Raw genomic sequence first — 12,959 nt, 5'->3', positions numbered from 1 at the left:
AGTTCACACTGCGAGAAAAAAAAAGACAAGTAAGCGCGTGCGTAAAGCAGGCGCGCGCCGAGCTGCAGGGGAAGAGACATGTTTCATTTGTGTTTATCGAGGCAGAATAAAGTTGCAGCGTAGAGGACAGAGACGTGTTGAAGCTCAGACGCTCTTACCTACCGACCGAGCCCGCGACGCCGCCACTTTTTTTTTCTTCTTCTTTTCCTTCCTTCTTCCCCCCCTCCTCCCGGCTCACGGTGTCCACGGAGCGGCTGCAGGATCTCCACAGTCCCGGCTGCTGCCTGCGCTTCTCCCCCCGCGCTCACTGAGTAGCTTTCTAGCGGCTTGGCATCGCCTCCCGGGGCCTCCCATGGAAACAAGCCGCGCTCCGCTTCCTATTGGTTGTCAATGTCTTTCACTGGATCAGATTGCTGGCAGTCAATCACGCGCGGGCTGCAGGCGGTGAGCGCGAGCGACAACAGCGAAGTCACACGCGCGCATTACTAATTTTTGATTAATAAAGTTTTTTTTTCTTGAAATATGCACCAAACAAAAAAAAACAACTTGTTTTTAAAGTTACACATGCGAACTGCACCTGCACAACACACACAGACACTCACACAGTCCTTTTCCTCTTCTTTTTTTCTTCCCCCTCGCGCGCAGGGTGGATACACACACACAAACACACTCCTCACTCCTCTCCCAGTCAAGTTTGTGTCCATGGTAACGGTGTTTTGAAGAGCCTCCAGAGGGACCAGCGAAGCGCCAGCTCCCCTTCCCCTGTAAGGGAGACATTGTGAGAGGGAGCCGGAGACCTGCGGAAGGCGTTGACCTGGAAGTAAAGCACAGGTCACCGGGCAAAACTGAGAAAAAACACCCCCTCTACCCCACCAGCACCACCTCCAAAAAACCCAACACCGTCCAAACTCACACCCCACAAATAAGAGCTGTGGGTGTCCGAGGCTGAATGGCCACACGGTGGGAAAAGTTTGCAGTTTGCAGCAGGCTGTTTAGTAGTTGCAGCATTAAAATGCACACGCAATTATGCACAGAAACACATGAAAGCTGCTGAAAACAAACACAGTCTGCTGGTGTTGACCAGGCAGACAACTGCTGTGTTTCCTAGAGAGAGTTTTAATTAATCATACAAACATTTAGCTATCAAGAGGAAGAGTTTAATTAAATATCAACATATTCCAATACTGCAAATGTGCATCTGTTCCTGATCAGTACTAGATAGATAGATAGATAGATATAGCACCTTTAATACACAAGTTTACAAAGTGCTTGACTAAACATATAAGAGACAAGTTATGTGCCATAAAAACCGAGATGGACTGCCCAAGCAAACAGCAACACAGGCAATATGAGAACCCAACCCACCAACACATTGAGACCAGGAGCACAAAAAATGCATCATGCAGTTAATTAGATAAAATAGATAGTAGATAATAGATAGATAGATCTATTATAAATAGATACTAATACTACTAAGTCCAAATCATGAGCCTTTGCCCTTGACTGAGAGTTGTATTTATTTTAAATCATCCCTGCCTTTTATGTGTGTTATAGTGCATACAGTTCAACCGTAGTGCCTCAGTTGTTTCTACAGTACAACGATCAGCAGAACAGATCCGTGTTAACCTCCCCAACCCTTACAGAGAACTTTACCTTTGCATTAAACACCTAACTGAAAGAAGGACATATCGGAAGTCAGTAGTGGTCACGCTGATGCCATCTTGGATCCAGGCAGGGGTCCATTACCAGGCAGGTGAAGTGGATGTGAAGTGAAGTACTGTGTCACTGCTGGCGAACAACCCCCAAGGACGGAGAAACGCAGGTCAAGTGCAGGCGTCCACCCATCTGACACCGAGACACACAGTCAACCAAATGCCACTCCAGACCGGAGGGGGAAGGAAGAGCCTGGAAGGTGGCTTTGTGAAGGTGCTACCGAAAGAGACACACACGAAATGTGAATATATCTAGATGGGTGGGCAGTTGAACTGCTATGAATACAGTTCAGCAGCATTGGAGGCCTACAGTAGCATTGTTAGCCACTGCTTAATCGACTAATTATATGGTCTCTATACAGTGTGTGGGAAACAGCTGTGGGCAGAGAAAAGCTCTAGGACACAGCTGTTCCCTGCACTGTAACAGAGATGGAGGAGTTAACCAGATGTACATTAGAAAAAAAACCCTAAAACTAGTTAGTACTCATCCTGAAAAACTGAAAAATACTGTTTGAAAGTAAACAGTTCTGATCTCACATTTGTGTTGCTTAATGTTTGTTTATTGGGGAGAAAACACCATTACAAACCAATGGGTCTTTGCTTGTTATCATGTTGTCATTGTTGCAGGCCTAAAGACATCCTCAGCCAGGCGTGAAAATATATAACACTAACATTATATAAAAAAATACCATGACACTTAATTAACTAAAATGTGCCTCATGTAGTGTACTGTATCACAGCTTTGCTGCGCTAGATAGCAGCAGATTTAAAGACTAAATGAATCAGAGTGGACTGACCCAGTGTGTCCCATTTGAGGAGGTCGTTTTTTAATTGCTCTTCAAAATTGAAGGCCACCCCCTGCCCCAAATGTTCAATTTGGTAAAGGAACACACTTGTTAAATCACTACACTGCAGCTACATAGATTCTAGTTGAAAAATTCATTAAAAAGGTTTTTGTTTTTTTATTAAAGATTTAGCCTTAACTTTAAATTCTATTTCCACATACATGTCCAAAAATAGGTTCATTCCATTTTTAAAAATTGAAAATTTGCACAATATCATTATAGCTTCTTTTTCATACTCAAAGAGCAGTCAAAGGGAGAATAGACAAAGAACACCAGGACACTATATCAAACAACAAAAGGTTTTTTTTTTATTATCATTATTATTTCCATTATCACTTTTCTCAGTCAATATTGGCAGGCATAATTTATTTTAGGCAGAACAACATGGTGTGAGTTCTAGAGTGAAGCAGTAAGCTGAAAAATAAATAATAGTGTGTACAAAAATACAACCTCACTGTACAAACGCTGCACCGCACAAAGCAAAGAGATGGGAGGCTCATCAGGCCTCACACTCCACCAACATATGGCACTTTTTTAAAAGACTGAAACAGTCAAGCCTGAAATTATTATCAGGAACCATGCATGTATGCGACTCTTAAAAACAACACATTAATCAGGTGTGTGTGCGCGTGTGTGTGTGTGTGCATCCTGGTAGGTCTGTAGCAAATCCTTAAACATTTGAAGTGCTGTGCGTTTTTGTCTTTGGTGAGACTGAGTGAGATAAATAACACTAATAATTCAAATACAGAGGTCCGGAATATTCTTATGAAGTTATAGGAGGAGATTTATATGAAATAGTTTCAAAGAAGTTTATATTTTCAGAAGATGCACTATGAAAGGAGTGGCTGTAAAATGCCTCTGAAAACTGATTATTGGATGGGATTGATTTTCAAAATTGATTGTTTGTAATATACATACTCTATATGTCAATAGTCATTTTGTATTTAGACTTTAATTGGTTCATGTACGCTTGTATGCGCAGCAGACTATAAAGACTCAGCCATCAGAACAAATCAATCAGAGGAGGTCAAACTGTAAAGTCACAGTACCAGCACACAGTCCAAATGAACTGTTTCTGTTTTTCCATTTTAAAAGGACCTGAGTACCTGTTCAGAAAAAAAAAAAAAAAAAACATAACAAAAACAAACACAGGATCCCATAAAAACCCGTCATCTCATAGATCAAGTGTGATATGATTAAACCGAGTAGTACCGTAGATGCAGGTTCAAGGAAATAAACGATCAATTTCCACAAGTGTCAAAACAGATCTCGGTCACTCATGCAACAGAAAGTGTGCACACGACTGGTAAAACTGTCTGCAAATCTCTCGTGCCACGTTAAAACCAAGAGTGTCATGCATTTTTAATGAGCGATCAATAATAATTCCTAATCTTTCCACGGAGCGGCAACACGGCAGATCAGAACATGACAAGGATGACTCGCAGGAGGAACCATTAAAAAGAAAGCAGAAGAGATCCTCTGTCTCCGCACTACTTGAAGCCAGTCATGGGTGAAACGCTGAAGAAATGCTGAGCAAAAGAAACGTCACTTTTTTTTTTTTTTTTTGCTAAACACACTTTGTAAAAGACTCCAGATATGTCAGTTCCAACAGCAGCAACCTCGTTCACTGTCCGTCATGCATCAGGGGTATGCAAATGCAAAAAACAGTTAAAAAACATCAATAGCAGCAAAATATGAATAAATAAATACATCATATCACAAAAAACATTCATCTGTGGACTTACTCCACGTGGCACAGATCACAACAGGAAAAATAAAAACTAAATTTAAGAAAAAAAAATAAAAAAAAAAAAATTTTAAGCTTCCAGAAATAGCTTCTGTATTTTTGGAGCTAAACTACACTACACACTGTAGATCGAAGCGCCAGACCCTAAACACACCTCATCCTGGATCATCTGAGGACTTCCCACCCAGGTCTCCATGCTGCAGCCGACACACACTGAACCTACAGTTTGCTACCGTACGCTGGGCTATCAAACAGGCATCACAGACCCCACCGGCTAACGGGCCCAAGTGATGATCCACGTGTGACCACTGCGCTGCAGGTGCTCGTGAGGACCTGAAGGTCTCGGGGCTGCCAATGGATCAGTCTTTGCTCTCGGTGCGAGTTCGTCTGATGACCGACGAGAAGAAGCTCCGGCCCTGCGGCTGCCCCATCAGCATGGGAGCCTGGTTCTTGTGGACGATCTCAATCTGGTGAAAGAGGAGGTGAACATTTACTGTGGCGCTGAAAAGCTGCTGTTCAAGGTGACATTTAAAGAGGAACTATACAAGATTTTTACCTTAATTAAACAGCTTTGGAGTAATTGTGATGGTTAATTATACAACAAGTAGTTCCGACCAAGCAATCTGATTGGTCAATAAGACATTTAGAACGTGCTCAAATCAGCATTACAGCACGGCTGACTCATCACTGAAAATATTACTTTGCCATGTCATGTTGTTTATACATCTCCATGGCAACATGGATTTTTCCCCCTTTTATTTTCAGAAACGTCATTTATTACTCGTGAAAATAAATCACAAACTACATTGACCTCCTGTAGGTTGTTCCTGTCAGCTGCCAAAGTCACATTTATAGAACAATTATTTTATTTTATTTTTTGTTAATATATTGTAAACCTCCCCGTTACAGCCGAGAGGATTCTCTCCCTCCCATGTGTGTAACGTTACAAAGTCGGAGAGTTGTGATCGCGGTGAATATGTTTTTTAAATATGGCCTGGAGCTGAATATTTCATTGGATAAAACGGAGGTGATTACCTGTATGTTTCTCTCTCTCCCTCTCTCTCGCTTGCGCCTTTTGGGCTTTTAAATAATCTGGAGTAATGGTTTGTCTTTCTCTATCAGCTGTGTCGGCGACACGGCGCTATGACTTCATTTACATGCAGAGTTTGCGGTTGTAGAAGCTATTATGTGAAAAGAAAAAAACGGCATCTTTGTTATAACTTGGGCGAGTTTGTGCAGTGTTGATTTAGTTCGGGAAAGTCCGAGACCGCGTTAAAACATGAACGTCAGCTCAGAGTTCACTCATCTGGGACTAGAAAATCATTTCTGTTGCTAGGTCGTTACTAAGGTTCGGACTATTTGCTGTAGAGGTGAACTAGGTTCCATTACACATAGGAGTCTACTGACGTGACCGATTGTGTTTCAGTTATTAGTCAGACCCCATTTATTTCCATGGAAACGGGAAGCACACTCGCAAAAAACTTTAAATTTTGAGAGCAAAATGTCCATCAACATGAATATTTATTTAATTATACGTTTTATTTTGTTGGTAATTGTTGTATAATCGCAATATTACCCTCGAGGGTGTGCTTAAACGTAGCACACCCTCTCGGGTAATATTGCTTGAATAAATGACTTGTAACTTGTTACAGGGAGAATGGAGGCTCTCTGCCTTCCACCTAGCGTCTCTTGTTGATGACAGATACGACTACACAAATATACACATCGTAACATTGTATATGATAAATAACGTTATCCACCGCTCCATGGATTGCTTTCTTGCCGGCTTTGTTGAAAACAAATGCACATGGCCAAGAGGAGGGTTAGCAAATCAGAGGGAAAAAGACCAGACTTGTATAGTTCCCATTTAAAGCAACAGTGGGAGGAAAACAGTCAGCACGTTTCCATGGCAGTTTAACGCAAAATCAAAGCAAAGCTTGCAAAATTAAGTCGTGAATGTTAGCCCTAATGTTAGGACGTTTTTGGGAGACAGAATTCGGTAATGTTTTTGGATGTCCATTGAGTCCACATATCTACAGTAAGATATTAAGATGAACTACGACTACGGCTGTGTCTCAATTCAGGGGCTGCATCCTTCAGACACGTATTTGGCCTGTCCCAACTGGAAGGCTCCTCCAAATGTGGCAGACAAATCCGGCCTTCTCCTGCCTGTTCTAGGAGGACACACTGCACCTAACCGTTATGGCCTCCTGTATAATCTTTGCAATGTCGGAATGTTGAGGTAGCTCCACACTGTAGCCATGGTAGCCCCGCTTTGTGGCCGGCTTGGAGGCGTTACCATCGGGTGTGGGCCTATGTGCCCCTAAGGTGAAAAAGAACAGGTGCAGACATTCATCTGAACCTAATTGAAAAGGGATGACGATGATAATGATGAAGATAATGTTGATGATGGTGATCTCTTAGTGTGGCTACTGTAAATACTTCACTTGAGTCTGCCATTTGTAGCATTGCTGTTTCTTTTAATAGTAGGGCTGTGATGCACGTATTGTTTTCTGTTTTTTAGACACCTACAGTACTGTTACCAAATTGCCCAAGTTGGAACAAATAAACTATACTTGACTAGCGAGGTGCTGCGGAGCCGTTGGAAGTGTAAAAAAGCCTCCACTTCAAATGTCTGACGTTAGAACATTTATTGCATTCTAACACAATCAGGAAATGCTCCGTAGGCTAGACCGTCCCATCTACCAACGGTGGGAGGTCCCTCTGAAGCTGTTGCCTCAGTCCGATTGGCCTAATGAGTCTCATCTGGGTGGACCTGTCTCTTAAGACCTGTCTCCACCGTCCTCTCAGCCGATATGTTTTAGGCAAATTTCACACAAAGTTTTCGTCTAAAAACAGCTTTTTTAAAACGGTAACGATCTGTTTCCATACGAACACGCCTGAAAATGCATTTGCATACCTAAGCAAACAGACTGAACAAGCATGAGCCAGTGTAAAGAGGAGGCAGGCTGTGTCTTTGCATCTGATTTGTTGCAAGCATTTAGTATGAACAACAGAAAAGAGAGGTGGAATTTAGCTGGACAACAGCTGCAGCAAAGATGACTGTAAAGATGACTGGGTCAGGAACACTTTTATTTTATTACCCATGTCACTTAGTTTCACCACTGCTAGTCGAGGTTGATGAGACCAAATCAGAGAGCAAACATGGGAGTACATATTGTTTCCAAAGGTCTCCGTGTTCACCTGTCCAGACCACAATGCAGCCCCAGAGTTCTCACATGAAAACACATCAGCAGCGTTGATCTTCAGTGCAGTAAGTGACGTGTATGGGAGGTGAAGACAGAGCAAAAGAGATGTGTTTTCAAATAAAGACGTTGAAGTGTGGACGTAACATCAAACTTTTTGGTGTAAAAGGACATCAGGAATACACCATCTGAGTGGCAGAACATTTCAACAGAGATATTGATTAAAGGTCCCATATTATACTGTTTTTCAACCATTTCACATACAGTAGGTCTAGGTGGTCCAACCACATTGTATTCGGAGTGTATTGCCCCCAAATTGATCTGCGTTTCTAAATCTCAGCAATCTAAAAGTAGCTCTCAAGAGCTGTCCTGAGAATGAGCCGTTTCGTTCTCGCTGCCGGTACCATGTGCAAATGTTGACATTGGGAATAGGGATGGGCAATGGTTTTCAAATGATCGAATAGTCGTTCAGTTTAAAAAAAAAAAAATAGTTTATGAGATGATCGTCTTGTTTAAAAAAATGTAAATGTTCCCTTTTTATGGGCACAGAAGGAGAAACATGGAAAAACTCCTACAGCCATCAGAAAGTTCTTGACGTCAAGAGCAGCTGCACCTCCAAATGGCCCGTTTTGGCAAACGATCTCAGAGAAGTGAAGCAATCAACGAAGGGAGTGGACAGACTTTTTTCACCTCAAGGCGTCATACTGTAGAAAGGCCACAGGAACACATAACTGCTACAAAACCAGTAGAAAGTGGATTTTGCATGATATGGGCCCTTTAAACTAATCAAACTAAACTGGCTCTCAAAGGATCTACAGATGTTCTTGATGGAGGCTGCAGTGAGTCAGAAGCAACATGACCTTTTTTAAACCTATAATTTAAACAAATCACTTTATCCTTAAGAAACAAAGAAGCTGTTCATTATACCCACCACTCCTCTCTCCTTCCTACATCATCAGCAGCATAAAATCCCTCATGTGGCCCTGAGTCCATATGGGTTCCTGTCAGATGGAATCTGTTGCATGAGTGTATATTTTAAGATCCTTAATGTGACAAAGTTTGAGATTCCCTGTGGTTTGTGACTCTGATAATGAATGGTGACGTACATGGTGCTAGATTATGGACTTGGTGGGTACAAAAAGCAGCGATATCCTGTTTCCCAACAATGATGTCATTTCTTTTGAAGGCTGTAGATCAATGGAACAACAAATATCAACTATCAAGCCTTGTCATATTAAGCACATAATTCATTACACTGGTGCTCTGACAGTCTACATGCAGTAATGGGGAGAGGAAATGCTACCATCTGCATTAAAAGGGACCACATTCACTTCAAAGGAAAGCTGCCATTTATTGTACTTGCACTCTTGACTCCATCACAATTACCAGCTTTTGCAGGCTTTCTCCCACCATTAAATGTGACTGAACTCTGTGTTCCCTATGCGCTTTATGCGGGAAGATCTAAAGGAATACCTGAGATTTGGAGGATAATTGAGCTCTGTTTTAAAGATGCAACATTAGATATTTACATGAACCAAGAGCCCCAGTTACAGAGCAATATGGCACAACAATTAGATCAAATGAATTATGTACTGTATGTATTTATAAATCATCCGAGCTAACAGAACTGCGAGGGCATTAAAAACAAGATTTAACAAAGTGGGATTTTACCAACATCGTGTCTGGAGATGCAGTAAAATCTCAGGTTGTGGCAGTAATTTAAGAGCCAGCTATCAAAGACACAGCGATACATGTCACATGCCACTTTAAAATGCAAATGGATTGATGGTGTTAAATATGTCATGCATGTAAAGGAACTGAGATGCATTTGCATAGTTGTTGTTAATAATTAGTAGGATAACATCCCATTTCTTCTGTCATGTTTTTTTATGAACATTTAGCAGGTCAACTGATTCAAATTCAGCCCCGACATACAGTATGAATAACTCGCCGTGGAAATCACTGCAGCACAATTATGTATTGTCAGATGCAAACTTTGCTCCGGTGGAGTCGTGCCGGCAGACACGAGAGCACTTGCAGGCCACTTGTTTTGTCATGCACCGGGTTTCTCCAGCTCCGCCTGGGCGATCCATATGTAAATCTCAGTAGCACTTCATCTGCAGTGGTGTTGTAATTAAAGCTAAACACAACAGTAATCAACACAAACTGAGAAGTTTCATTCGTAAAAGAAAAAGAAAAAAAAACTTGGAATAGAGAGCAAACACTTGTGGAGATACACGTTGGAGGCTGAAGACGTCGACGGTAAACAACTTAGATGTACGACTTGCATCATTAAGCATTTGTTATCATAAATTACAGCCCAAAAAAAGCAAAGAAACAACAATTTGTGGGAGAACTGCATTTCACGGATAGCTGCTATATGCCAGGCTGTCTTTTATTTTGAAAATATCCCTTTAAGAACTAAATAAACTGCATTTATGTTTTAATTTAATTCTCTTGATGTTTCCTTTTCTTTGCTTTCCTTTTCATAAGATAAGATAAGATAAGATAAGATAAGATAAGATAAGATAAGATAAGATAAGATAAGATAAGATAAGATAAGATAAGATAAGATAAGATAAGATAAGATAAGATAAGATAAGATAAGATAAGATATTCCTTTATTTGTCCCAGGATGGGGACATTTCCAGTATTGCAGCAGCAGCCTCCAATAAAAGGTATAAAGAGCACAAGGAACTCAGCATCAACCTGCTCTGTGAAAGGTGTTTCTATTATTTTGCCCACCCCCATTTATGCCAGTGATGGTCGACTAAACCAAAGAAACAGCATGACAGCACAAACGACAATTGAACTGTACACAACACCCTCTAAAAACTGAACATTGTAGAGGGGGGGGGGGTTACTGCAGGGCTGTTGTGTTAAAGCAGAAGTAAGCAGAATGTTTGTGTTAATATAAGTCTTAAATAGTTATATCTTCCGACAGCAATCACTTATATAGAGTGTTTGGTCTGAAACACGGGTCTGTCAGTCACTCTGCTCTGCTGTAAGCCGAGGAGAAAACTTTCCTTGTATCCTACAACCTTTATCCAATGAGGAGAGAGAACGGCATAAAGGGGCGGTCCTCTCTGTGTGTGCAGCCAAGGGATGCGCGTGAATGTGGTGACGTAGGGACGAGGGCGGGGACTGCTAACTCCATCTGCTGACAGGAAGTTAGCCAAAACCACCGGATCGCTTACTACTGCTTTAATTGCCAGTGGTTTGACTGATGAGATGTCAATCAATCACAGCCTGGCCACACCCCCACGGTCCTGGGGTATAGCTCCAATCAGACGAGTGAAAATGTTGACACTCTCAGGTCTGTGGGCCCAACTCAGCACCAGCTCTTTGTTTTTGTTGATGTGAACCCACAACGCCGCTGTGACATGTGATCACAGCTTCATCAGACTGCAGCTACAGTATGATGACACCACACATGGCAGACGGGCGTCGTCAAAAGGTGCCGCAGACTCGAACCGTTCAACCAGAATGAGCGTTGAGTGTGAGTTTCCTATAAGCTCCTGTTAGACAGTCTGATGAAGCTGCAGAGTATGTTCTAGTAATGTTCAGCTGTCAGAGAGTGGTAGATAGGTTCTGATAAGATCAACTCTGAACTGCGGCTGTGACTTACAGTACAGGGAGTCTGCATCCAAGGCTCGCCGTCGATCTGCATGGGGAGGGATTTACTGGTCCTGTGAGGAACCGACAAGACGTCAATCATGTTACAGTGAAACTTTATGAAGAGAATGAAACCAAAATAAACTTGAAAACTGGACACGTGAGGTGACAATTCTTAATACGCAATACTCATGTATATAACTTAAATACCGTAAATTCTCAAATAAAAGCCGAGTCTGAAATGGGCCAGGTCTAGCTACAGGTTTGATCGAATTAAAGCCGATCTCAATTAGAAACCAATTTCTATTTTGTGAATGTACAAAACCTCTAAAAGCCCACGATTGCATGTTTAAGCTGTTTTTAAGCTGCTTAATTCATGCTAGAGTCCTGCGAAATTCAGACCCGACCTGGTCCGACCCGTGGGTGTTGAAGCTCAGACCCGATCCCGACTCACAAGCATTAATTCTCAGCCCGGATGCAAAAAGAGAAAGCTTATAGCCTATGTTTTCGACCTGGAAAGAGCCAGAGCCTATGTACAGTCTATGGCAGGAGCACGCAATTATTTTAGTTCAATCCGAATCCTAATCCTTCTATCCTCACTCTTTTAAACAGTAAGAATAGAACAAGTTGACAGTACTCTCCATCTTTGCTGAGCATAAGTTTTGTTCAAAATTCAATAAAAGCCTGTCCCATATAGACGCCTGTCTCAAATATAAGCCGGGTCAGTTCGGCAATTGAAGCAAATAAAAGCTCGGGCTTCTATTGGAGAATTTGCGGTATACTGTATGTGTATGTATGTATGACATACTGGACTGTGGTCCAGTCTCACACCAACCTGATGGTGACAGATGAGCACTGTGCCAGACGTCTTCCAGCGCTCTTCAGGCCGGTGTAGATCTGACCCATCTCCATGGCTCCTTCCAGCCCCACCACCTCCAGCAGCTGGTCAGACAGGTCTGATGCACACACACACACACACACACACACACAAATATACATTTTTAAATATTGAGATTCAAACCAGTCAAGAACATGTTTCCATGCATGAAGCAATGTTGGCATGTGTTCATTTCTGCTGATATTTTGGCCCAAGATATTAAGAAATGAGACGATGACAAAATGTGTCTTTGTCTTCAGACATGAGCTCATATTATACATTTGTTATGTCCTGCATGATTCAAGCATCATCTTCAAGTAGAGTTTTACACAGGCAAATAATTCAGTAAAAGATTAATTACTAAATTAATATAAACATGTATGTTCATTGTTTTCTCTAAAAGTTTCCTCTGTTGTCTGAGAGAAACAAGTAAACACTGACAGTGAGGAAGAAGAGAAGGTGTGAAGGAAAGGGAGGACAAAAAAAAAGAAGAAACCTGACATGGATTTCTGCTTCTGAAACATTTAACATTCACTGTTAAAAACAACAACAACAAGAAAAACCAAGGCAACAAGAAAAACAAAACAGCTATTAATTAGATTGCACCGGCAATGCAAAGCAATCTTGTGATAATATAATTATTAATTTCTCCTCTGTTTTGCAGTTATGAGCATTGATTTTGCCCCTGCTGGAAGCCCAGTGTCACGCAGGGCCCATCTGTTTCAGCCGCCCGCTCTGCCTCCGACTCTCCATCGACTCGTCCCTCCACAAATTAAGAAGCTGCTGCCTCGCTGCTGGGAGTACACAGACACTAATTGAAACTAAGACCCATTTTTAGGTCCTTGGTGCGTGCGAGCGAGTTAGCTCTCTGTCACCGCCGCCGCTCCGTCCCCGGCGTGTTTATCTGAGCCGTGTTGGTTTCCTGAAGGAGTGTCGAGGGTAATGTTGCTGTTGTTG

General features: G+C 41.9%; 1 protein-coding gene across 2 annotated transcripts in view; it reads right to left on the bottom strand.

Moving 5' to 3' along the window:
- Window positions 1-4,663: 4,663 nt before the first annotated feature.
- dgkb (diacylglycerol kinase, beta) overlaps window positions 4,664-12,959 on the bottom strand; it is a gene marked incomplete at both ends in the record, with an annotated part of 102,972 nt that continues 94,676 nt past the window's right edge. For both annotated transcript variants that reach the window (XM_083989783.1, XM_083989784.1), the window contains 3 exons: window positions 4,664-4,771; window positions 11,139-11,193; window positions 11,955-12,081. In XM_083989783.1, the coding sequence (XP_083845909.1) occupies window positions 4,664-4,771; window positions 11,139-11,193; window positions 11,955-12,081 (290 nt within the window). The remainder of the gene's footprint in view (window positions 4,772-11,138; window positions 11,194-11,954; window positions 12,082-12,959) is intronic.

The sequence above is a fragment of the Trachurus trachurus genome (assembly GCF_905171665.1).
Source record: "Trachurus trachurus genome assembly, chromosome: 16".
NCBI classification, from domain to species: Eukaryota; Metazoa; Chordata; class Actinopteri; order Carangiformes; family Carangidae; genus Trachurus; species Trachurus trachurus.
This window is presented reverse-complemented; position numbering and strand designations above follow the sequence as displayed.